Source organism: Polypterus senegalus, chromosome 11 (assembly GCF_016835505.1).
Source record: "Polypterus senegalus isolate Bchr_013 chromosome 11, ASM1683550v1, whole genome shotgun sequence".
Taxonomy (NCBI): domain Eukaryota; kingdom Metazoa; phylum Chordata; class Cladistia; order Polypteriformes; family Polypteridae; genus Polypterus; species Polypterus senegalus.
This window is the reverse complement of record NC_053164.1, coordinates 23,325,348-23,349,744: the sequence shown is the minus strand read 5'-3', so window position 1 is coordinate 23,349,744 and position 24,397 is coordinate 23,325,348. Positions and strand designations below refer to the sequence as shown.

The 24,397-nt window shown below is 38.5% G+C and overlaps 1 protein-coding gene across 1 annotated transcript in view; it reads right to left on the bottom strand.

Moving 5' to 3' along the window:
* Window positions 1-3,797: 3,797 nt before the first annotated feature.
* The window catches only part of shkbp1 (SH3KBP1 binding protein 1), a 34,588-nt gene continuing 13,988 nt past the window's right edge, over window positions 3,798-24,397 (bottom strand). Inside the window, exons 9-19 of the mRNA XM_039770106.1 lie at window positions 20,925-21,015; window positions 19,582-19,772; window positions 16,297-16,412; window positions 13,111-13,198; window positions 12,840-12,956; window positions 10,145-10,315; window positions 9,845-10,000; window positions 9,470-9,566; window positions 6,885-7,069; window positions 6,189-6,321; window positions 3,798-4,567 (exon numbers count right to left, since the gene is read on the bottom strand). Of these exons, the coding sequence (XP_039626040.1) occupies window positions 3,910-4,567; window positions 6,189-6,321; window positions 6,885-7,069; window positions 9,470-9,566; window positions 9,845-10,000; window positions 10,145-10,315; window positions 12,840-12,956; window positions 13,111-13,198; window positions 16,297-16,412; window positions 19,582-19,772; window positions 20,925-21,015 (2,003 nt within the window). The 3' untranslated portion in view covers window positions 3,798-3,909. The remainder of the gene's footprint in view (window positions 4,568-6,188; window positions 6,322-6,884; window positions 7,070-9,469; window positions 9,567-9,844; window positions 10,001-10,144; window positions 10,316-12,839; window positions 12,957-13,110; window positions 13,199-16,296; window positions 16,413-19,581; window positions 19,773-20,924; window positions 21,016-24,397) is intronic.

The window sequence follows — 24,397 nt, the reverse complement described above, 5'->3', positions numbered from 1 at the left end:
ATTCCTAATACAAGAAATAAAGAACAAAAAAAAAAATTGCCACAAAGCAGTAAGGTCACATGATCAATGCAAAAAAAAAAAAAAAAAAAAAGATACTGAGCGAAAGATGAATGGGGCACAAAACAGCAATGGGGGATAAAAACCTGCACTCCACTGCCAGAAACCTGAAGCTGGGGGAGATGTTGTCATTTCAAAATAACAAGGGTCTTAAGGGCACTGCCAAAAATTACAATGTAGTTGCTAAAGAAGAAGAAGATGGGTATCACTTAGAGGCCTTCCTACTACATTGATTGCAACTCCATGAAAAACAATGGACAATAAAGATTTTCCTTCCTGGACATATGTATGGATTTTGGCCTGTCAACCTGTCAAGCAGTACATTAAAAACACTCATTTTGAGAGGCAACATATACAACAGAAATGACATATCAGTGGTAACTGTTTTTGACTTAATTTATTAATTTCACTGGACAAGCAAGATTATGCTTTTTGAACACGTGGGTGTATCTTATGGATTTTTGGTATACTGATCACAAAAATCACCTTTAAATGTTCTTATCATGCATCGTTTTATGGCGATGGCCTATTTTTGTGATTTCCTCTCATATTAGAAGTATACATATAGAGTACAACAGCTACAACTGGAACATCTATGGTGGTCTGAAAGTAGCAGCAGTACTACTAAGAATGCAGCTCAGACACACCGAGTACTGTGAATGGGACCACCATGCTAAAGAATCTCATTATATTAACATGACCAGGCTGCTCTGTAAGAGCAGAACAGTGTGGAGCGTAAACCACTTGTCAACTCATACAAAGATACCTTTGCCTCATTGTCATATAAAAGAAGGAAGGTGAAGGATTTTGATATTTGTGACAGTGGTTTCCACGAAGAACCGAGACCAAGATTAAGGGAGTCATTTCTGTTGGTCCATAAATCAAACAAGTGGCTTTTAAGATCTGCTGATGCGGGTGGAGAAAACTACATATAAGGTATTGAGGGATGTTGCTGAAAATCTCCGTGGCACCTACAGAGGTGCAAATCTTAAATCTGGGGCAGCCAGTGATAAACACATGAAAAGATATCACCAGGACACTGAAACAAAGGAAAAGTGGTAAGTAGAATCCATCACTGCTGGTTGACTACTACTAATAATAATAATACATTTTATTTGTAATGCACTTTATATTTTAGTGCTATTTTAATACTATGTTGTTATGTTCTACCAAAGCAGAAAGAGTTTTATTTCAGGACCAGAACAACAAAATGAAGCAGGCACAGGACTCAATACCAAACCCATATTTTGCCAAGGCAGAAACGTGAAATCAAATCAAGATCTTTAAAGTAATTCAGGAAAACAAAAACCAAAACATAGAGAAGTACACCTTAAGTCTTCTAGTTTTACCCAAAACACAAATACTTGAACAGCTCATAAATTACCTTTTCAAAGAGCTGCGCTGATAATGTCACCAGAGGAACCTCCCTGGAGACTTCTGGGAGGTTGCTATGGGAAAAGGTTGACGTGAAGGTCACAAAACGGCACCGCCTGCCAATGTTCAAAATGGCGTCACAATAAGACGCTATAAAAACTACAACTTAGTCAGGAACCAAGATGAGACAAAATGAAATGAATAAAATTCCTTGACCTCAGAGACCCTAGAAAAGCCTCCAAGAACCGTAAAAAAATGAGTAAAGAACACCAACCACGATGCATCAGATGCTGAGCACCGAAGAAAATCAGGAGAAAAATAGTTTAGCTCAGTTGAATCGATGCAATAAATGTGAGCATCATTAAGCGATTAAACACACTAAGTTCAATAAAAGTTCATGTAACTTTTACCCAGATTCCTACATGATATTTTGTTCATCTTGAAGCTCACTATCACAATCGACACAAGCATTACAGGAAGCAAAACGTCTGAAAAACATGTTGTCCAGTGAAATCAATGACAAAATCCAAAATTACAGTCCACTGCAATTCCACATCTAACAAGATGCAAGGTGTACAATTTATTTAAGGAGGAAGACTCCCATATTGCTCTACCATAAAGTGCAAATCTAGTATGGAAAGCCAAATGTGTCTGTATGCGAGAGTGCCATGTTGGACAGACAGGCATCTTGGACGGGATGGAGGTTAGTTTTCGGCCAGAAAGGGAAGCCGCAATGGAAGGACAAGAGATGTCTGCTGCCCAAAGTTATATTCTCCCCCTATACACATGTTGGCAGCATCCCACTGGTGGGGCACGGTATATATCCACAGGGCATGCTGGGAACTGTAGTCCAATGGGACAGCCCAGTTGAAGTTCTTGGGGAGCTGAAGGGGACTCATTACGACATCTTTTATAGATTTCTGCCTGACCCAAATGTGCTTCCAGTGTGTAACGATGTGGCACCAGAAGTGCTCCCGAGTGTCATCTAAATAAAGCCGAATTTACTGCAAGGGCAGTCAAGAATTGGAAGGAGTGTGGACAAGGCTTCCAGGGAGGTGTGGAAGAAGGGAAGAGATCTATTGCTATTACTATGGAGTTGCAGAAGAGAATTTGGAGAACAGTGGATGTAAAAATAAAGAAGATCTTGAGTTAGAACCCAAGATTGTACTGTGTAGTTGTGTCCGTCTTTGAGGTATTGGTATGCAAATCCACAACTTTCTCTGCTACGTTTTGCATTGATTCCACATTTCTACAAGGGAAGACCAAAGACCATGATTTGTTTCAAAATGTTTCCCCTGAGAGTCACCGCAGTTGTGCCCCTAGGAGACATTTGCTGACACACGTATACAAAGATGCCCCTCACGGTGGGTTTAGAGTGTGAAATTTTTTTTTTTTTGGTAATTTTCATTTAGTGACTGCACCTGCACTTTATTGCTCCCCTTGCTGGGCTGGATACCACTGCGATTTAATATAAAGCTATCCAAAAAGAACACTGGCTATTAAAATACTGACACTGGGGAAATTATTGCTTTACAAATATTAACATTTATTTTCATTATATGATTCACTAGTGTGTATTTACTCTCACATTCCCAAACACTCATTAGAACAATCTGGATGAGATCAGGCCATTCAGCCCAACAAAGCTCACCAGTCCTATCCACTTAATTCTTCGACAATAAAATCCAAATCAAGTTTCGCATGTCCCTAAGGTCTTACTGTCTACCACACTACTTGGTCGCTTACTCCATGTGTCTGTGGTTCTTTGTGTAAATAAAGACTTCCTAATGTTTGTGTGAAATTTACCCTCAACAAGTTTCCAACGGTGTCCCCATGTTCTTGATGAACGGATTGGTCTTGTCTGAGTGTGGGTGTGTGTTCAAGCAAGCCCTGTGTGGATTGTTGAGTCCTGCTTTCCACCCAAAGCTGCCGATTTATGTTTGGCCCACTAGTTCTAAGAATATTTCAGTCATTCAAAAATTTCCCAGTGTAGTGCATTAACTAACTATGAGATAGTTGAATGTATTTGGAAGTTTATTTGATTATCAAGGCACCATATAAATGGGTATCTATGTATGCATGTGGCTGTGAGGGACCTATAAAGGCGTTTGCTCTGCAATACCTTATCACTCCTTATGTTAGCCTTTCTATTTGCCCTAATTTACCTTAAGGAACTCAAACATGATTGTGAGATTATAGGTTAGGCATGACTGATGTGTAAAGTATGGTCACGTTCTTTTCATTTCTAAAAAAAATATATATATATATAATTTATTAAAAAAAAAAACAGTAAAAAAATGCAAAGTCCATCCATCCATCCATTATCCAACCCGCTATATCCTAACTACACGGTTACGGGGGTCTGCTGGAGCCAATCCCAGCCAACACAGGGCGCAAGGCAGGAAACAAACCATGAGCAGGGCGCCAGCCCACCGCAGAAATGCAAAGTCTACATGTAGATTTGGTACCCCACCAGTTTTAAAAGGAGGTTTCATTGATTTTCGGCTTAGGGCTGGCTGCTGTTGAAGACCCTGAGCTTGATGGCGGCCGGCTGGTAGGACTCGAAGGAGATTCGCTGGTTTCGCTGGCGGCTGCTGCTGCAGTAGCCGGCTTGCGTGGAGACACAGGCGGCTGTGTCTTGGACTCCGGAGCTGGACTGGATGCCCGATTTTTGCGTCCTTGAGTGGTCGAAATACTTGGATCCCTTATTCCGTATCTGCTCTCCAGATCGCTGGACACTGCTATACTTCTTCTGGGGTCCATGTGGCTGTACTCTGTGGATTTGGCAAGCTCTTGGCACCGCTCTACAAAGCTCCCACGTCGTACACCTTGACTGCTAAGTACTTTACCATCTACTTCCACTCGTCTCTCATTTCCGCTCCCTCTTAACTTCATGTCCGAGCTACCAAACTCGGAGGGAAACCTTGGGGCTCGTGGACTGCTTCCACTGTTGAGTGACATATGGCTACTGGCACTCTGAGGGTGATAAGCAGCAGTTGAAATGGTAGCCATAAACGTTAAATCCCGCTGTTTATTGAGCGGTGGAGGCAGAGTTGATCGTGGAGCATTTGCCAGAAAGTTATTTCCGTTTCGGGCACTTCTGTCTCTGGAGCAGTCGCTGGACTGGGACTGGAGGCTGTGGGATAGAAATATTGTAAAATGCATCATTTCACAAATAAACAATAAAGATCACTTACTTGGTCTTTCATTTGCACACGACCCTGTGCAGTGACCACTATATCAAAAACTGAGAGGGGGAAAACGCACATCAGACATTCCATCTTTTCTATTAAAAAAAAAAACGAAAGTAAGAAAAGAATGGAAGGAAAGAAAGGAAGGAAACTGATCTTTATAAAGACAGCGGTTTCCCTACTGTATGTAAGTTTATAAGAAATATTTTTTATTCCAAAAAAGCAGCTATGGACTGCAATGAAAAAAAGAAATCCCAGTGCCCCATAGGAACTTCAGTTCAAAGCTGCATCACTAAAACGCATTACTGCTGTATTTAATGGTAATGAGTCGCAGTGGTTCACTGTCGATTGACTAAAACATCCTTGTTCTGCCAATTGTCTGGGCACTTGACAAGGAATGGGCCTTGAAGACACTAAAAGATTTAAGAAACCCTAAACTAAAGAAAAGATTAGAAAAGCAGGTCATAGAGACAAGACCAGAAAGACGCTGAAAATGAGAAAGCTCAAGGACCAGAAACTGAGACAACATGTTGGCTTTGGGATTAGAATACTGAAGAAATGAGGAGGAAGACTCTGTTTAGGAGGATGAGGGGAAGGTCAAGTCTCACATATGCCAGACGCTTCAAGGCTAAAGTGTCTGAGAAAAAACAAGAAGTGTAAGAAGGAAGCAGAATTCTCAGTGACATAACTCAGAAGTATACGGCCTGTCTGTCTCTTGATGGACGCATTTGCTTTGAGGGAATTAATGCACTGGAACCAAGCCGGGAAACATCTGGCTGCCTCCTCGGTCTATTCCCCACTCCAATATTCAGAAAATAGCACTAGTGATTGTGACGGTGCCCTTAAGCAGCGCTACTTGTGAGAGGAGGGCATTTCTTAGACCAGCAGGAACAAGTAGACAGGCCACTTGTCTGCTCCGATGTACATTTATAGTTGCAAACTGACAGTCAGTCTGGAGTTCAAATCTGGATGTAAACAGCACAACGCAGGGTGTATTACAAAGTATGCATTATGTAATTAGTAATTTGCATAGTTGTGATTACATTTTATCTATGAACGTAAGTAAGTAAATCAGAAAAAACGAAGCATACAGCGTATCAGGTTGAAAGTATAAGTGTAGATGACGTGGACAGTGAGTTGGATGATTTTTAACTTGCCCAAATACCACTCCATTCATGCAGATAACTTAAAGAGTACCACTACTAAACAAATATCTCAATCCTTGGTCAAACAACATAAACCAATGAAGAATAGAAACATATCAGCCCGGGATTAAACCCTAACAGATAAATGTCCCCCACAAGTAGTGAGAGAGCGGACAACAACTCCACTACATCAAGGTCTGATGATCTATTATGGTCCATTTTTCCTTTATAGACTTGACACGTTTAAAATTTTAAAACGAATATGACAAAGCGGACAAAAATATGACATGGGGAGGACATGACAACTTGCACATAAGCAGTACCCAAGAACCCAGAACTCAAAAGCTGCACGGAAGCAGTACTAACTACAGTGCCACCATCTCACCAACTGTCCAAATGTGCCAAATGGAATTTACAGTACCTGCAGGTGGAGGAGCGTGGAGTAGCAGAGTGAGCAAAGGAGACAGCCGGACTCATGTCGGGTGTTCGTGTCACAGTCAGGTCACACTGGTCAAGCAACTTAAGCACCTCCTCTTCTGTTGGTCCTCCAAGAACTGCCACCAAGAAAAAGAATATTATATTATATATAGTGGTATATTATGTGTGTAGTATAATATATCGAAAACGGGTTAATTCAGCCAGCCAGGTTATGACAGCAGAGAGGTATAGCGGCCTTTCAAAATGCAGAATGCAGAGGTATTGCAACATAGCATGTCTAGAGTAACACAAACCTGATTATCTGTGAGATAAAATGAAGGACCATTTTTTTAAAACTGAATATCAGTGTTTGCCCATGAATAACAACTTTTCACACAAATAGTGATGTTTGATCTAATCTTTCATCTTAGATTTCTTATGTTTTCCACCCTTTTAAGCCTTTCTCCCCAGAGGTTAATTTCTCTATCTTGCTCTTGTCCTTTAAATCATAGATATTCTGCATTTTCCTACTAACTCTTAAGGCCTCTATCCTCCATAGCTCCAGATACATTTCTACAATATTCTTTGTGGTACCAGATGTCATTCAAAAATTGCATGCACCATTGGACCTGATCTATTAACATGTTACCCATAATACATATATTATGTTATAATGAAAGGTATGAAATATTCCACTTACCTTGAATGTCTGTTTTGTTACATAGCTCCATGGCAGTGGTCAGGTCCCACATTTGGATGCTGCCATTAGCATGCCCAGTGAAGAGGTAACGCCGTGGCCTAGAACCAATCCGACTTGACCCTTCGCACTCATGAACCACAAAGGCAGTGATTGCTGTGCCATCCACAGATCGCACCTCACAAACTCTGCTCAGCAAAACAGCAAAAAAATAAAGAGTGAAAACTGGGTTACTAATACAAATGTTTTATTTACACATATAATGAGCTTGCCTTAACACATACTTGAAGTATTTAGCCAAAGTACAAGGAATATTAAATACTTTATAGGCTGTAACAATACACCATTTTCAGGTTTAAACACCAAGAGACACCCTGCAAAAGGACACTGACCTTAAGGACAATCTTAAAAATGGTTTTACATAAGAATAGAAAGGCTACATGAGCTACTTTATATAAGAAAAGAATACAGTAATCCCTCCTCGATCGCGGGGGTTGCGTTCCAGAACCCCCCGCGATAGACAAAAATCCGCGAAGTAGAAACCATATGTTTGTGTAGTTATTTTTATATATTTTAAGCCCTTATAAACTCTCCCACACTGTTAACATTATTAGAGCCCTCTAGACATGAAATAACACCCTTTAGTCAAATGTTTAAACTGTCCTCCATGACAAGACAGAGATGACAGTTCTTTCTCACAATTAAAAGAATGCAAATAGATCTTCTTTTCTTCAGGAGTAGAGAATTTCAGAGGGAGGATGAGAGAGAGAGCGCTCGCAAAGAAAAGCAAACAATCAAAAAATCAATAAGTGTGCTTTTAAGTTTGCTGCGGCATTTTTTAGAGGAGCGTCAGTATCTTCTAAGCAAACAGCCTCTGTGCAAACAGCCCCTCTGCTCACATCTCCTCCGTCAGGCGCAGAGAATGTCAGAGAGGGTGAGAGAGAGGCAGAGACAAGCAAACAATCAAGCTCCGCGTGGGATGCATATCTTATAGCATTGAGGAGTTTTAGTTAATATGTAATACATGCTCTGATTGGGTAGCTTCTAAGCCATCCGCCAATAACGTCCCTTGTATGAAATCAACAGGGCAAACAAACTGAGGAAGCGTGTAGCATAAATTAAAAGACCCATTGTCTGCAGAAATCCAAGAACCAGCGAAAAATCTGTGATATATATTTAGATGTGCTTACATTTAAAATCCGCGATAGAGTGAAACCGCGAAAGTCGAAGCGCGATATAGCGAGGGATTACTGTATACTGGTCATAAGGAGAAAGAGGGAGGAAAAAGCAATGTATATGGAATCATGTTATTAACTGGTCTAATTTTTGTTACTAATATTGTCAATTGCAAAGTTGTAAAGTGAAGAATTCAGCAAAGAAGTAGAAATTTACCTTCTATATGTTCCCGTTTCCACTGTTAGACTAGAGACGTTTGATCGGATGCTGCGTTTCTTACCCGCACGTTAACTGCTGTTTGTTTCAAGCATTTAAAGAAGCAGAGGTGGTCAGCTAAGTGGGATTTCAACCTTCAACCTCAAGCTGTGTGTGAACTTTTGTGGAAGGGTTTGGTAATTTTGCCAAAGGTGTACGATAACAGAAAATGCAAACATGAATTCTGAGTTGTTGATTAATTAAAACTAAAAAAAACCAATGTGAAAATAGGCTCACAATTGACCTCCAATGACTGAATCATTCAAATAACTGCCACATTTTCAGGATAGAAACCCCATGCTTTATGTATCATTAGTTTTTTAAAATGGAGGACAGCTTTGAAAATGAGAAAAAAAAACCACTAAAATAAGATTAGGGATTAAATATATCATGCATAAAATTAGAAAGGGGTACAAAATAATATCCAAATGGGTCACTGTGGGTTACATTGTCAGGAAGTGGAAGACGTGACAAAAACCACAGTAGTCCACGAATTACTTTAAAGCGAGTACACAGTTCATTAGTTGGAAAATAAGCAAAGGTACACAGATCAACCATATCAATAACCCCACATAACACTGGCCTTTAAGGGAAAGCACCAAAAACTATATAATTACTCAAAAAGTATGATGTAAAAGCTGCAGTTCATCAAAAAGCAGTCTTGCCTGAAGAAGAGGCCTGAGTTGCCTCGAAAGCTTGCATATTGTAATCTTTTTAGTTAGCCAATAAAAGGTGTCATTTTGCTTGGCTCTTCACTACATTCATAATGGCTAACACAGTACAACACCCTAGTACTACAGTCATTCTAATAAATAAACACATAATGTCTTAGGGAAAAGCACTAGAATCAGACCCAAGACACAATTGAGGAATTCTATACACTGACTAACTTGGGACCACATTAGAAATTCCCAATACCAGATGGAGACAACTGATGCCTAAGAAACTGGATATCTGGTTTGATCTGGTCAACTTATTTGTGTGTGATACACTGAACAAGTGAATGTAAAAATAATTGATTAAATTAATTCATACTTTTGTATTGCAATATTACACTCAAATGTAAACTTACTGTAATGTAAGGTACTACTAAGGGATTTGTCCAAAATATTGTATTTAAAAAAAAAAAAAAAAAAAAAAAGCAATAAAGTCCTCACCGTTTCCCATTGGAAGAGAGGCGTACAAATACTCTGTCAGTATCTGGGACCACTCTTTGTATGAACACTTGCTGGTCATCTCTCTCCCCATATGGGCCTGGGAGGTGAATGAAAAATATACAGACACACTGAAATGTTACAAAAGACAATCTTGTGTTTAGAAAGGTTTATATAAAATTTAAAACACAAAGAAAATTAACAAGAGGACTAAGATGTGCATATAGCATATGCTGAGTAAAATGTGCACAGCTTGTGGAGCCCAGTTGAGTAGAGTGCCAAGTTGCATTAGGGAAGGAGTTGTTGAAGGCATCAGCGTAAAATGCAGATTTGGGCTTCCAAAATAAACAAACATTTACAAACCTCTATGAGCCATACCTATGTCTGTGCCTGCACTGCACCCAGCATGACCATCTGTGTCTTCCAGGGAGAGAATTTTAAATGACGTCAATGGAGTAGAGCCGGGCTGTGTGGAAATCATCCCCCTGAAACGTGTCACAGTCCAGGTGCGTACGTGGTTATTGTCTGCACACACTATAAATAAAACAGTGAAATAAAATAATTGTGTTGGAATCAATAAAATGTCTCAAGGTTCTAAAAGAAAGGTGACACTTTTAAAGAAAAAGTTGGCTAAAATAAGGATAATCATCTTCCTGCTCCTCCCACCATAAGATTCACCTGAGATTAGGTGCTTCTCAGACAGCATAATTTTTGTCACAGGACTGCGGTGTACAGAAAAAGTCTGGAAGAGCTGGGGTCCTGAACCCACTGTTTCTGGATGCTGAACTATGACTCTCACCATTCCTGAGCTTGTACCATAAGCAATCTCGATCCAGTTTCCACTGTCACCTGCCAAGAAAAAAGCATTATAAATAGTTTTCAATAAAGAAACCAAAAAGACTACAAAAAAGTTTAGTTTGTTTTTATTTCAAAAGTGAAAAAAAACAAAAAAGAATTGGTAGAACACACAAAAATGACAGAAACACCTGAATGCTGATTTCATGTATTTAACTAATTCATGCTATTACTATAATTTTAAGACTTCTGGGTTCATCTAGCTTGACTAGTCCTGAAAGGATGGGGTTTAGAGGGGGGTGGTGCACAAGGCTGGAACAAAAGGTGTCAGTCCATCGCAGGGCAAACAGATACACACACTTTCCAACCACACACTACTGGTAATTTAGTATTGCCAATCCACCTAACCTAAATAGCTTTGGATTGTGGGAGGAAACCATAGCACCCAAAGGAAACTCGCACAGACACGGAGTGAACATACAGACTCCATGCATGGAGGAACCAGGATGCAAACCCTGGTCTCCTTATTGCAAGGCAGCAGTGCTACCACTGTGCTGCCCGCCACCTCAAAGTATTTTTTTTTTTAAATTTGAAATCCCATTTGTTTTTGTAGTAAAGTTGAAACAATTCATTTAGATAGATTTCACTCTCTGGGACAAGCAGGAATTTTTCTATATATTTTATTGCTTTTAAAAATCACATTACAAAGAGTAAATTAATACTGTTGCATGGGAACTACAAGTGGCCTGTGGCTACACAGTCCCATATGTAATAGGGTACAGTGCAGTACATGTGTCATGACATTATTCCTGTAATCCTAATTAAAATCATTTGCAACATTTTCCACAGTAGTTGGATCATACCAGACAGGATAGCCTTTGTTGAGTTGTTGAATCAATGCATATTGGTCATCCAAAATTTGCTGGTCTGTGTTTTTTTGCTGGTTGGTAGTCACCATGGTTGACCAAAGCACTATAAAAAGTAATGCTGTTTCGGAAATGCTCTGACCCAATCATCTGGCAGTAGTAATTGTCCCTGATCAAAGTCACTCAGGTCTTTACACCTGAGCATATCTTACCTAATATCAACTTACCAACCAATACACTTCTGACCTCGGCATGAGCTGTTGTTACGAGTTAATCAACATCACTTACTTCCTGTGAGAGTGCTGGCTCATCCGTGTATAACAGCTAAACCCCACTTATCTTGTCAGCATGCTGTACATACCGAGTTGTAGTCACATGCTTTGCGGATTGGAGGAGCAAGCTGTCCATCTTAAAGGGCCAGTTTACTTATTGAAGTTGTCACCTAGTGTGTATAACATTTTATATACGTATTTGTTAAAATGTTCATACTGTACATACTCATGCCTGGAGAGACACCTAGGTTATCTGTGTCTCTTTCCCAGACTAAAGGGTGAGAGATATTGTATGGAGGCAATGGTGACCTTATGGCCCCCAAGGTTCACCTTGATGTTCCAAATGTCTGATCCTAGCACCTGGGTTTGAGAATTTAACAGGTTTGTTTACCAGTTTCAGGCCACTGTCTGACACACCTGTACTTAACATCCCTAACCCTGTTTAGCCCTTCAATTAAAGCCCTAAATTGACCCCAACACATCTAATCTTCTGTTACCAGAAAATGCAAGAATCTATCCCAAATGAATATTACAAGAGCTTGGTGTATTTATTGAGAGACAAACATTTAAATATAAGGATAAAAGATTACATGTAAAATATAAGTAATATGCTGTATATATATATATATATATATATGTAATATACTGTATGTATGTATGTATATATATATTCATATTCCTTCAACAGTTGGCAATGATGACACAGGTTCAGACCTTCTTCAAGATAATGATCATCTCCTTTTACAAATCTCAATCTATTGATATAAGAAGTATTTGTGTACAGGTCCTCCAATTTTTTTAATTAATTTTTGTCCTACACTGAGCTCCGTAGTAGAGAACGGGGGGAACACAGCTCACAGGAGAGACCCTCAGTGAGTACCAGTTAGCAATACACTACAGGGAATGCATGATATTCATGATTTATTTGGGGGGAAATCATTGGACTTTTTCTTCGGAGATGGAGTAATACTTCTTTTGAAATGAAATGTTTTGTTTCACAACCATAACACGTAATTCAAATATATGTTATGTTGTAATAATTGTTTATTTCTATTTCCCTATGAATTATACTTAATATTATTTAAACATATTTTGAATAAACATTCCATTAGTTATTTCAAAATGTAACAGCTGAAAAGATTAGCTTCCCACACTATATTTGACAAAGGATTTAAACATAAAAATGACAGTTTAAAAGGTTACTTCACTATGCAGTACTTCACAAACTATGGTTTCTAGTTGACGTCATTTTCCAAACTGACAAATTTTCACAAGCCAATTTCAGTATTTTATTATCCAACTCTCTCCAGTCCATTTCTAGCCCAAGTTGTTTTTTAGGCTTTTTTTCTGGTTTCTCCACAATATACACAATAGATAGATTATTTAGACCGAGTTTACATGTATACTCAAAATTTGTGTGTATATTTAAATAAACCATACTTGTCTTGGGTGTGAGGTAGACACTAAGAGCAGTGATGGCATCCTCTGATGGATCACGGTAAAGTTCCGTGACTAAGAGATCATTGTCTTTCATCCTCAGTGGAAATTTCTGCACATCTGTGGTGAAGAGGAGAAACTTGTAAAAAGAAAATCATTTAATTTTCAACAATATATAGATATCAGCAACCACATTTTTTTCCCGCTCTAATAAATTCAATGAAGCATAGTCTTCAACCACAAGGTCTAAGCAATGGTAATAACAAATGCTTACCTATGTAATAAATTGATCCGTTGTTACATCCAAGAAGGAGGAATGAACCCGCTGTGTCATAGCTATTTATAGGAACAACTTCTTGATTCTGGAATTACAGAAATATATAAAGAAAAAAAAACACACAAATGAATGATTTAAAAAATAAATAGTGATCTCATAAGACATTTTAGACATACTGAGTGTTAGAGGAAGAAGCAGAAGTTTTCTTGTAACATTTAAAAAAATGTACTTTTACAAAGACAATTGACACTTTTCTATGCTAAAACAATTTGCTACGTTACAAGGCTACTGGAAAATGTACCTTATCCATTAATGTTTTTGTGTTTGCTTAAAAAGTAACAGAATATTACTAGCAAGACAAAAGATTTGGTGGTGAACTTCCAGCATACCAAAGATCATCAGAGACCAGTCACCATTCAGGGGAGAGATGTGGAAGTGATGCAGAGCTACAAGTTACCTGGAGGTTCACATAAGCAGCAAACTGGACAGGTCTGACAACACAGTGGTATTGTGCAAGAAGGGCCTGAGCAGACTGTACTGCATATTTTGTGGTGCTCCAGGCTTGAATGTATGCAGCAAGCTGCTGCAAATGTTCTATCAGTCCATAGTAGTGGTGTTTTATGCCGAAGCTGCTTGAGTTCAAACGACACAAAATGCCTAAACAAACTTATCAGGAAAGCCTTCTCCATTACAGAGTGAACCCTCGACACACTGGAAGAGATAGTAGAAAAGAGGATGTTGGCAAAATTAGACTGAAAACTCCCTCTATCCCAACCAAGGAGGTGCTTTCTTGGAACACTTTTAGTCACAGGCTCATTATACCACAGTGTGCTATGAAGTACCTCTGAGGGTCTTTTCGGCCCAATGCTATCAGGCAACACTATGCTTCCTTTAGTACTCGTTACGTTCATTTTTAAATATCTGCACAATATACATTTATTTATTTATTTATTTTAATCGAGTGATTAGCTATATTACTTGTCCTGCGAGTATGGATCCTTGTTTTTTATGCTTCTGCTGAATTTCCTAACAGGATTAATAAAGTTTACCTAATAATCTAATCTAACCTAATAAAAGAACTGAACTACCAAATTTTTAAAATACCATACTGACATTATTTAAAATTCAGTAATCTTACTACATGAAAATGTGACTGAAATTGCTTTATGCTGCCTTTATTGAAAAGTAAGTGCTGACTTTAACAAAGGCATGTGGTGATTCTGTGCATGCAGTGCCAAGTCTGTGTGACAAGCCAAAAAAAAAAAATCATGCTACCTGACCTTATTTACATAAGTCGTCAGTTCAGTTATAAAAAAAGAAAGAGAGAGAAACAACTGATGACATTAGTTATCCAAAATTTGATCATAAACAGGGCAGCTGGTGTTCAGGAGCATTATAGCAGGCGTACCTGTTTTGTTCTTTGTTGCAGGTGTTGCAATATTTAAAATAAATTAACACTAGAATTGCCGGAGCCTACGAGAAAACTTGTAAATCCGGCCCACCTTAAATCCATTCGCATCTCTCCGCCAGTGTCTTTTGTCCTGTAAATGTGCCGATTAAGATAAGCAGCTGGCTATTCCATCCCCCACCATCGCAGAACGTTCACTAAGTTTTCCCAGCTCATGCCTTGTTTGATTATCTGGGAGTGAGTGAACTGCTGGAGTTTTAGAGTGGGGGTAATAGATCGTTATTTGGAACACATGTATTTCATGTGTGCTCCGTTTCTACAGTAATCTGTATAAACACATTGTTAAAACAGAAACTTTTTCATATTTTAGTAATAAATGTTACAAAATGTAGGCATAAAACTATAGAATGTGTGAAGCCTGAAGTCCAAAGATCAAATAAACACTTTCACAAAAGGTTCAGGAATGATACAACAGCTTCCATGGCGTAGCAGTAAGATTTGCTGACTTGTAATCATGGGGCCACCAGTTCGATCTCCACTGCCTCCTCTATTTGCTGTTTTCAGTAGTGCGCTGCTCTTATTGATAATATATACAGTACACACATACATTTGGTTTGCGTCTGTAACAGACCGTGTACATTTATAGTACTGTACTTGTAAAAGTTACCTTTTTGTTTCACTTTTACTCTCTCACAATCACGATACATACTACCGCCCTAGGGATCTGACGCTGTTAGTTTTTATTTGAAACTGGGAATAATTGTACATGTGAGTAGTGTTTTGAGGCAATGGAACTGGACATTCTCTGATCTGGAGGGATAAAAGCTGACACACAAACGCTGGGGAATATGCCTTCTTCGTATGTTTTTTTTTTTTATTCAGTTTTATCGAGTGTTCCTGCTCACACAGAACTAGCATGCACCTTATGGAGTATGATGTCCAAAAAAAAATAAATAAAACAAACACATACATAGGTACATATGACATTTTTAAGAAATCATTTTATGACCTGAATAGTACCAATTACTTATAAACAAAAAACTGAGTGCCATTATGAACAATGCTGCACATTCTCTCTGTGACATACTGAGGACTTTCGGACAAAGAATTATTTAGCAGAAGTGCATCAAGAAAAACAGCAGGGGCTTCTTTATACCAACAGTAACTCACCTGCGTAATATCTCACTGGGACTGTGACAGCCAAGTCAGAATTTTTCTTTCTTTTGAATTTTCTTACTTTATAGCTATTCTGGTGTGTTCAGACCAAAGTGTGCGGGAATATTTATTTATTTACATGCTTGTCTACCTATTTATGTATTTATTTAAAGAGCTTCTGTAAAAAGCAAAGTTCCCCCCGGGGACAAATACATTTAGTTAGTTCGATTGAACAAACACTTTCTTTCTTGCTTGCTTTTTTATTAAGTGGCTCTACGTATTTATACTTCTTTCAGAGAAAAAAATAAACATTACCTTTCGGAAAAATGTATACTTACCTGAGGCCCAACTACATGGAATTGTCATGTGAAATATCATCAAGCAACCACGTTACTTGTTCTGTTTTTGAAACTACTTGGCAAGTAAACAGGCAGAGAGTGCTAAAGATGTCAAAAAGCACAATACAATGAATTTGAAGTTGATGGAAAACTGAAGCATGAACATGCCAAGTATTTAACACTTGAAGATTTTGGCACCAGTCACAGAGGTGAAAAAGTGGATGAGGAAAACAGGCATTTTATGGTAACGAAAGCTGATGCAAGTTGGGAAATACAAGTTACCTGCCAGTGTTTTGTGACAGCATTCCAGACTCCAACTTTCCCACTATGGCTGGTAGCAATCAACTGATTTCCCACAAAGAACAATGCTTCTACGGGGACATTTAGACTGAAGACTCCTAGGAAGGTGAAGAGCAATGATTAGTGCATGGTGCCTCTGTCCCCAGTAAAAAGAACAAAAAAAAAATATATAAAATGTGTATGAAATGTCAAAATGTGCTTTCAAACAATGTAAAGTCTCATAGTTTCATGCCACTATGTGATAATCTTTAGGTGCCATGCTTTCCATTTCACATGGAGGTCAGGCATCTAACACAAATACTATCACAAAACTAATAATGCACAACAACTACTATTGCAACAGAGCATGAATTCAGAACTTTAAACACTATTTTCTGTACAAAGAAATACTGTAACTTGTCAACAACAGTCTTGCCCCAAGGGTTGTGACGGGTGTTCTAAGCTTATTTTATAATGCTGAAACCAAATATTTGTTTTGATTCTTTTCTATCAGGCTTGGTTTTCTTGTGTTACCATCTTTATATTTTTGTCATTTAGTACCATCGCTGGACAAAACTACTAATCACTGTTACATGTTTACCATAAATTGCCTTAAGAGAAAGAAAGAAGGTAAGACAGATTGATTAGTGCAGCAGACTGTGCAGGTTGAAACAGGTTTGTACAAGAAGAACCACTATGATCAGAAAGAGGGGCCAAAAAGTGCCTCAAATGTTAAAGAAAAGAGACATGGTAAGCAGTCCAGTTGTTTACCACACTAACGTACTAAGGTGCCATACTGTTTAGCCATTATGAATGTAGCAAGAAGTCAATCAAAATGACACCTTTTATTGGCTAACTAAAAAGATTACAATATGTAAGCTTTTGAGGCAACCGAGGCCCCCTTTCTTCATGCAAGGGGCCTGAGTTGCCTCGAAAGCTTCAATATTGTAATCTTTTTAGTTAGCCAATAAAAGGGGTCATTTTGATTGACTTCTCACCACACCAACGGCAAGTTTCCATTCTTCTCTCCATATCACTCTTGGAATTAAGAAAAACTTTGTTAAAGCAATGGATAAAATACACTTCCTCGAATCTGTGATGCCACAATTAAGGAAGGTATTTTTGTAGATCCACAGATTGTAAGTGTAAAAGATAAGAGATTTAAAGAAGAGTTCAATAAAGATGAGAAAGCCGCCAGGCACAGCTTCAAAAAAGTCTCTGCACAAAGCTTTTGGGCAACCGTAAGGCAGAAAACTATCCTGAAACAGTGAGTGCCCTTATCAAGTCATACCAAACAATGGGGTATAATATGTTACTGAAGATTAAATTTCCTGGACTCTCATTTGGGAGTTTTTATCTCAAAGCCTTGGGCCGATCAGAGATGAACATGAAAAGCAATTTCATCAGGACATTTCCAACATGGAAAAGCATTATAAAAGCAAGTGGAACCCAAGTATGCTGGCCAACTACTACTGGATTCTTAAAGGAGACAATCCCGAGACAAAAGTACAGCAGAAAATTAAAAATGGCAATGTTTTAGATATTTGTTTGTCATTTTTAATTCGCATGAAAATATACAATATTTTCAAATTTAAGTTGCACTTCACTGCAACACTTTACCTGATAGGGAAATGTGATTTAGCACACAAAGTATTATACAATTTGGGGATTTCCACCTTTGGGACCTTTTCTTATTAGTGTAATTGCTGCAACTTTTTAATTTTAACATTGTATGCCAGTCCCTCAACTTATTTAAAAGAAAATAAATTAAATATTAACATTAAATTTGGAGCATTTGGTGAGGCACATTTTTTCTCATATGAAATAAAAATAGCTCTTTCACTCCTGCTCCGTTTCATACACTGTAATGTTCAGTGACATTACAGTGACGTGTGAAAATAGTGAGAGGCATGACTCCGGGATACCCTCCATGTCATCCACAGAGAGCACAAGAGCAGCTCCTCCCTGTACTGTCGCCTGTTAAAGCAACCCAAGATTCATTTATTTTCCATGAATTACATATGATGTTTGACTCCAGATCGGAATTACCTCTGATCAGTGCACACTATTGCATGGCCTTTAGAGTATTAGGAAGTACTGTAACTTACAAAAGCTCAGCTATTATGATTTACAGTGATCCCTCGCTATACCGCGCTTCGACTTTCGCGGCTTCACTCCATCGCGGATTTTAAATGTAAGCGTATCTAAATATACTGTATATCACGGATTTTTCGCTGGTTCGCGGACAATGGGTCTTTTAATTAATGGTACATGCTTCATCCGTTGGTTTGCCCAGTTGAATTCATACAAGGGACGCTATTGGCGGATGGCTGAGAAGCTACTCAATCAGAGCACGTATTATGTATTAAATAAAACTCTTCAATGATATAAGATATGCTTCCCGCACGGTGCTTTGCATACTTAAAAGCTCTAACAGCACCTATTGATTTTTGATTGTTTGCTTTCCTCTGTCTCTCTCACTCTCTCTGACATTCTCTGCTCCTGATGGAGGGGGTGTGAGCAGGGGGGCTGTTTGCCTAGAGGATACAGATGCCCCTCTCAAAAATGCTGAAAGACTACCGTCACATTTCTCCCTTCCTTGCGGCCGCTTTATCGCGGTCCTTTGCATACTTAAAAGCCCAGCAGCACATATCGATTTTTGATTGTTTGCTTTTCTCCCTCTCTGCTCCTGACACGCACTCCTTTGAAGAGGAAGATATGTTTGCATTCTTTTAATTGTGAGTCAGTCATCTCTGTCTTGTCATGGAGCACAGTTTAAACTTTTGACTAAAGGGTGTTATTTCATGTCTAGAGGGCTCTAATAATGTTAAAAAAACATATTTAGAAGGTCGTAAACCGGTTTTCTATGCTCTAACTGTGAAAATATTAGATTTATAAATAAAGAATCCTAGTTCGCAGAAATTCCTTTATCGCGGTAGAGTCTGGAATGGATTAACCGTGATAAACGAGGGTTTACTGTATAGCATTACTTGTTGATTTAATGTAATCAATCTGTACATGTGACTGGAAATGGATGAATAATTTTTCATAGCCCTGTTTTATATTAGTCCTTGAATTTTAAACGGGTATGCCATTGGACTAAATGTAACGTGTGCAAAAATTATTTACTTTCTGGCTGCACTACACCATGAAACTAAATGCAGAGTTTTGCTAGAATTTCTTGGGTGGGTCTGCCTTACATGCAATAGCTCCTATAGACATTTGAGTTCAGCCACTTTAAAACCCCTTCTAAAATATCACCACACTTTACACTCCAATCGTACTCACCAATTTCATTGCCATTGCCATCTGGCTGGATAGACCACAGGATGATCTCTGTACATGAAGCTACAGCCACCATTTTGTCATTGTCTCCCAGCGAACCTCCCATTACTTTGGCATTTAGTGCTACCCTTTCAATAACCCAGTCAAGGCGTGGGCTGATGAACACCTGCTGCCACCCTGAAGATTCCTTCATCCTTACATAAAAAGCAGCATAACAAATTCATGAGTAGGATTATGCAAAATCATACACTTGGCAGTTAACTGACAAAAATAGATAAGATGAGAAAAATATACATAAATTAAATACCTCACAGAGCTGCTCAAAAATAGCTAGAAAGTAGATGCATATGCATTGCATTTACTGCTCTGTATTTGTACAGTAGCTTGAACTCTTAAGGTAAACTAAAATCTTAAGGTAAACTAAAATCCCACTGCTGCATCCCTGATGAAGTGTAAGTCAAGTGTATTACCTGCCTTTAAGATAACTGTAACAGTCTGTGCTTGTCTAGGTTGTTATGTATGTCATGAAAGACAATAAATTATCAATAAATATTATAATTGTCTGACATTACAGATTAAGGTGAGCTCGCCACATTCTGATTAACAACAAAGAGTACACATTACTCACCATGATGAAATAAAAAGGCTGCTGTTCTGCTGATATGCCTTTTTTTTGCTTTATTTCAAAATACATTTATACATTAAACCACACATATATGGGCTCATTCTTCACTCAGTATATCACTCTTCACAGTTAACTAAATGCCAAAAGACTATGCAGGTTTGGGGTAAATTATTACACAGCCCTTTGGCTAAGGTCAATATATAAAAAGGAATGCAATAAAATGTAATAGATATTCTTAAAAGAGAACATGGGGCTTGAATCTGTTGAGTGGGAACTGTGAACAAGTCTGTATTGTATTTGATGGGCAAGAAAATCCTGAGATAAAGTGCTCTATTATCTATAAACACAATGGCCAGCTCCTATTTAGATACAAAAATGGTAAATTCCCAGTATCAGTAATGTCTACCAGGAACTGTTTACTTACTCTCCACTTCAATGGTATTCCAACTCTCACCACTTTCAATAAAAGATAACCACAGAAGGGGAAACAAATTGCATGAAACCACTGCTAATATTGAGTAATTACTAACTCTCAGAATGTGATGCAAGACTGTTACTTCAAAACATTTGAGAAACTATATTGTGTGCTGACTAAAATTTAAGAAGTTAAAACAATTTCTGCATTAGAAGATATGTAAGAAATCATGTTAAGGCTCTAAATGTCCAGTTTTGGCAAACCCAAAGACTTTATAGCCAAAGTAATGCAACAAACTGCTCCCACCTGTAGCACACGACGAACTGGGCATACACCACAGCAATCCAGTTATGGTGACCACATACTATCCTAACCATGCCAGGGTCAGTTGCATGTCCTAAAAAAGAAATAAAAAATATATTTCAAACAATTTTGTAATGTGTTGTTTCTACAGAAACGGTTATATTCTCCAAGATACACAACCAGAAATTATGTCCTGATATTTATTCTCTACTTGTTGCTTGCTGATTTAAAACACCTAAGAGCAGGGTAAAGATCACCAACACAACCAAATCCCTAAGTAGTACTATTTAGGATTAGTTAATACAGTAAATCAGGTGACTCTTTTAAAAAGGCTTTTAACTGTTTTTAATACTGATAAAATCTACCATGTGGAGCAGATTGTGTTCAAAAATGAGCATGCATCAATTTAAATTCTCAGCAGGGCTTGTGTATGTTATAACACAGAATTAAGCAATGTCTTGAGATGTTTGCTTCCTACCTGTCATTAAAAAGTGTTCTAACCTATGATTTATATAGTCTATGACCATCACATCTATATGAGCTTGTAGGACATCCCATTCCAAAATCATGGATATTAATATGAAGTACTCACCGCCCCTTTGCGGCTGTAAAAACTTCCACTATACTAGGAAGGCTTTCCAAAAGACTCTGAAGTGTACCCGTGAGAATCTGAGCCCATTCAGCCAAAAGACCCTTTGTGAGGTCACGTAATGATGTTGGAAGAGAAGACCTAGTTCATAGTTAGCATTCTGATTCATCCCAAAGGTGCTCAAAAGAGCTGAAGTCGATCTCTGTGCTGGCCATTCTAATTCCTCTGTTGTTATGGATCTTGTTTTGTGCACAAGGACACAGTAATGTCAGAATAGAAAAGGGCCTCCCCATTGTGCTGCCACAAATGTGGCAAAGCACACAATTGTCTAAAATGTCTTTGGATGCTGTAGCAATAACAGTAGCCCTCAAGGGGCCTAGCCCAAACCCTGAAGAATAGTCCCAGACCAATATTCCTCCAACAACAAGCTTTACGTTAAGCACTATGCAGTGCAAAATGCAGCTCTCTCCTGGCATCCTCCAAATCCATATTCATCTATCAGGTTGCCAGATAGTGAAACATGATTTCATCATTTCAAAGCAATCACTTCCATTGCTCCGGAGTCTAATGGCAGCATGTTTTACACCACACCAGCTAACCCATGTCATGAAGGTCCAAACACATAGCTTTTGTGTTGATGTTGCTTCCAGAGATGGTGTGGAACTCTATTGTGAAGGATGCAACAGATGATAGGCAATTCTTAGGCATTATGCACTTAAGCACCTGGCAGACAAGCTCTATGTGTTTGCGAGGTCTACCACTTCATGGCTGAGCTGTTGTTGCTCCTCAGCGCTTCCAGCACTTAATAATAATAGCAATTACAGTTGACTGGGGCAGACCTAGCGGACCACAAATTTCACGTACTGACTTGTGGCAAAGGTGGCAGTGTCATGTTCAAAGTCACTGAGCTTTTCAGTACAACACAGTCTACCGTCAATGTTTGTCAATGGAGATTGCATGGCTATGTGCTTGATGTTAAGCACCTGCTCTGAATACACTCGGTAATTTAGATACATTTCCACAAATCTTTGGCCATATAGTGTAGGTAAAGATTTCGAAAATGACACCTCTGGCAGCTTTCAAGGACTACCGACCCCACAGATATGTCAATGGCCTGAAAAGTGGTGGCCGAAGGTTTACGGCATATTGACAACTTCATTGTAATGTTTCCAAAAACTCTGAGTAAACACACATGTGGTGTTGATGGGGGGATTCTAGGTGCAATACAAGCAAAGGTATAATGAGGAATTAGTGGTAATTCAAAATATTTAACTAGTAATTAGCACTGACCTTATGTTTAACCACACCAAGAAAATACATCCACACTATTATCAGTACTCGCCAAAAGGCTATGTCTATAGTATTTATTTACAGTACATGGCACATGCAGTTTGCTGAGATTCAGTTGACCATATCACTTTAATCCACTGCATGTGCCATTTACAGACATGGCTGCAACTACTGGTACTGTTGCATTTTAATCAGATAAGGCACCATTCTTCCCAAAAAGTACTAAAATTAAAATATCTTTTCTTATCTATACACATATTTCTTTGGATTTCAGCTGAAAAAAACAAAAAAATGTGTGAAAAAAAACCTCAATTCTTACTTATCTGCAAAGACATTCCAAAATGGCCAGACAAAATTATTGGAACCCTTTTGAAGTTTAATAATGGTCCTCTAGTGATCCTTCAAATAGATGTCTTTTAATGATTATTACGGATCTCTTCTATCTTGTAACCCTTCATTCAACCAATTTAAATGGAGAAAAGAATTCACTGAACAGTTTTGTGTCACAGTAAACATGGAAAAGCGAAGAGTCATCTGAGGAGGCAAGAGAGCCAAGCATGGTTAACTTAAAGGTGACAAGACCATCTCTACTGGGCTTGATGTTCTTGCGAATACTGTTGGTAATTTTAGCTAGAAATTTAAGGCCCATAAAACTGTAGCCAACATCCCTGGATGTGGCCGACAAAGGAAAATTTACTCCAGGATCAAAGAGAAAGACTGTTCAAATAGTGGAGAAAGAACCAAGACAGGCCCAAGCTGCCCTTCAAGCTCAAGGTGGAACAGTTTTAAGTTACACCACCTGTCACTATCTGGATGAAAATGAGCTCCACAACAGAAGTCCTAGAAAGACTCCACTGCGAACAGAGAAACAGAAACAAGCTCTGGAGTTCGTTACGGGGAATGTCAACAAACCACAGTCCTTTCTAGTGAAATGTCCTTTGAACAGACAAAACAAAAATTTGGTAAATCACACCAACTTTATGTTCACAGTTGAAAAAAAATAAATAAATAAAAGCTCCCAAAGAAAAAAAACACCATCCCTGCTATTTAACATGGAGGAGGCTCAGTGATGTTTTGTGGCTGGTTTGCTTCCTTTTTGAAACTGGGCAGGGTACAATAAAATAAGACGACAATTGTGGCATTTTGAGATGAAATGTACTGTACAGTGTTAAAACGATGCATCTCAATCACAGGTCATGAGTCCTCCAGATGGATAATGGCCAAAACATACATTAAATAGCACTGAAGAATGGAGGAGAAGAAAACATTGGGCTGTTCTGAAGTGGTCTGCTATGGGTGATGGCCTGAATCGCATAGAACAATTGTGGAAAGAAGCTAACTTGCAGTTGGGAGAAGGTGTCCATCAAACCTGAGAGAACCAAGAAAAAGTGAGCCAAATGACTAGACAACAAGTGTAGAACTCTCACTTGATGGCAGTTACTGTCTCCAAAACCTATGTTACAAAATAATCGGTTAAGGGTACAGGTATAACTCTCCATGCCATTTTCATTTGCTCAATTATTCAAAGAAATATGTTTGGTCATAAACCAAAAGCAAAGTTTCTGTTCCATTAAATGTGATATAAAGAATTGTGGAT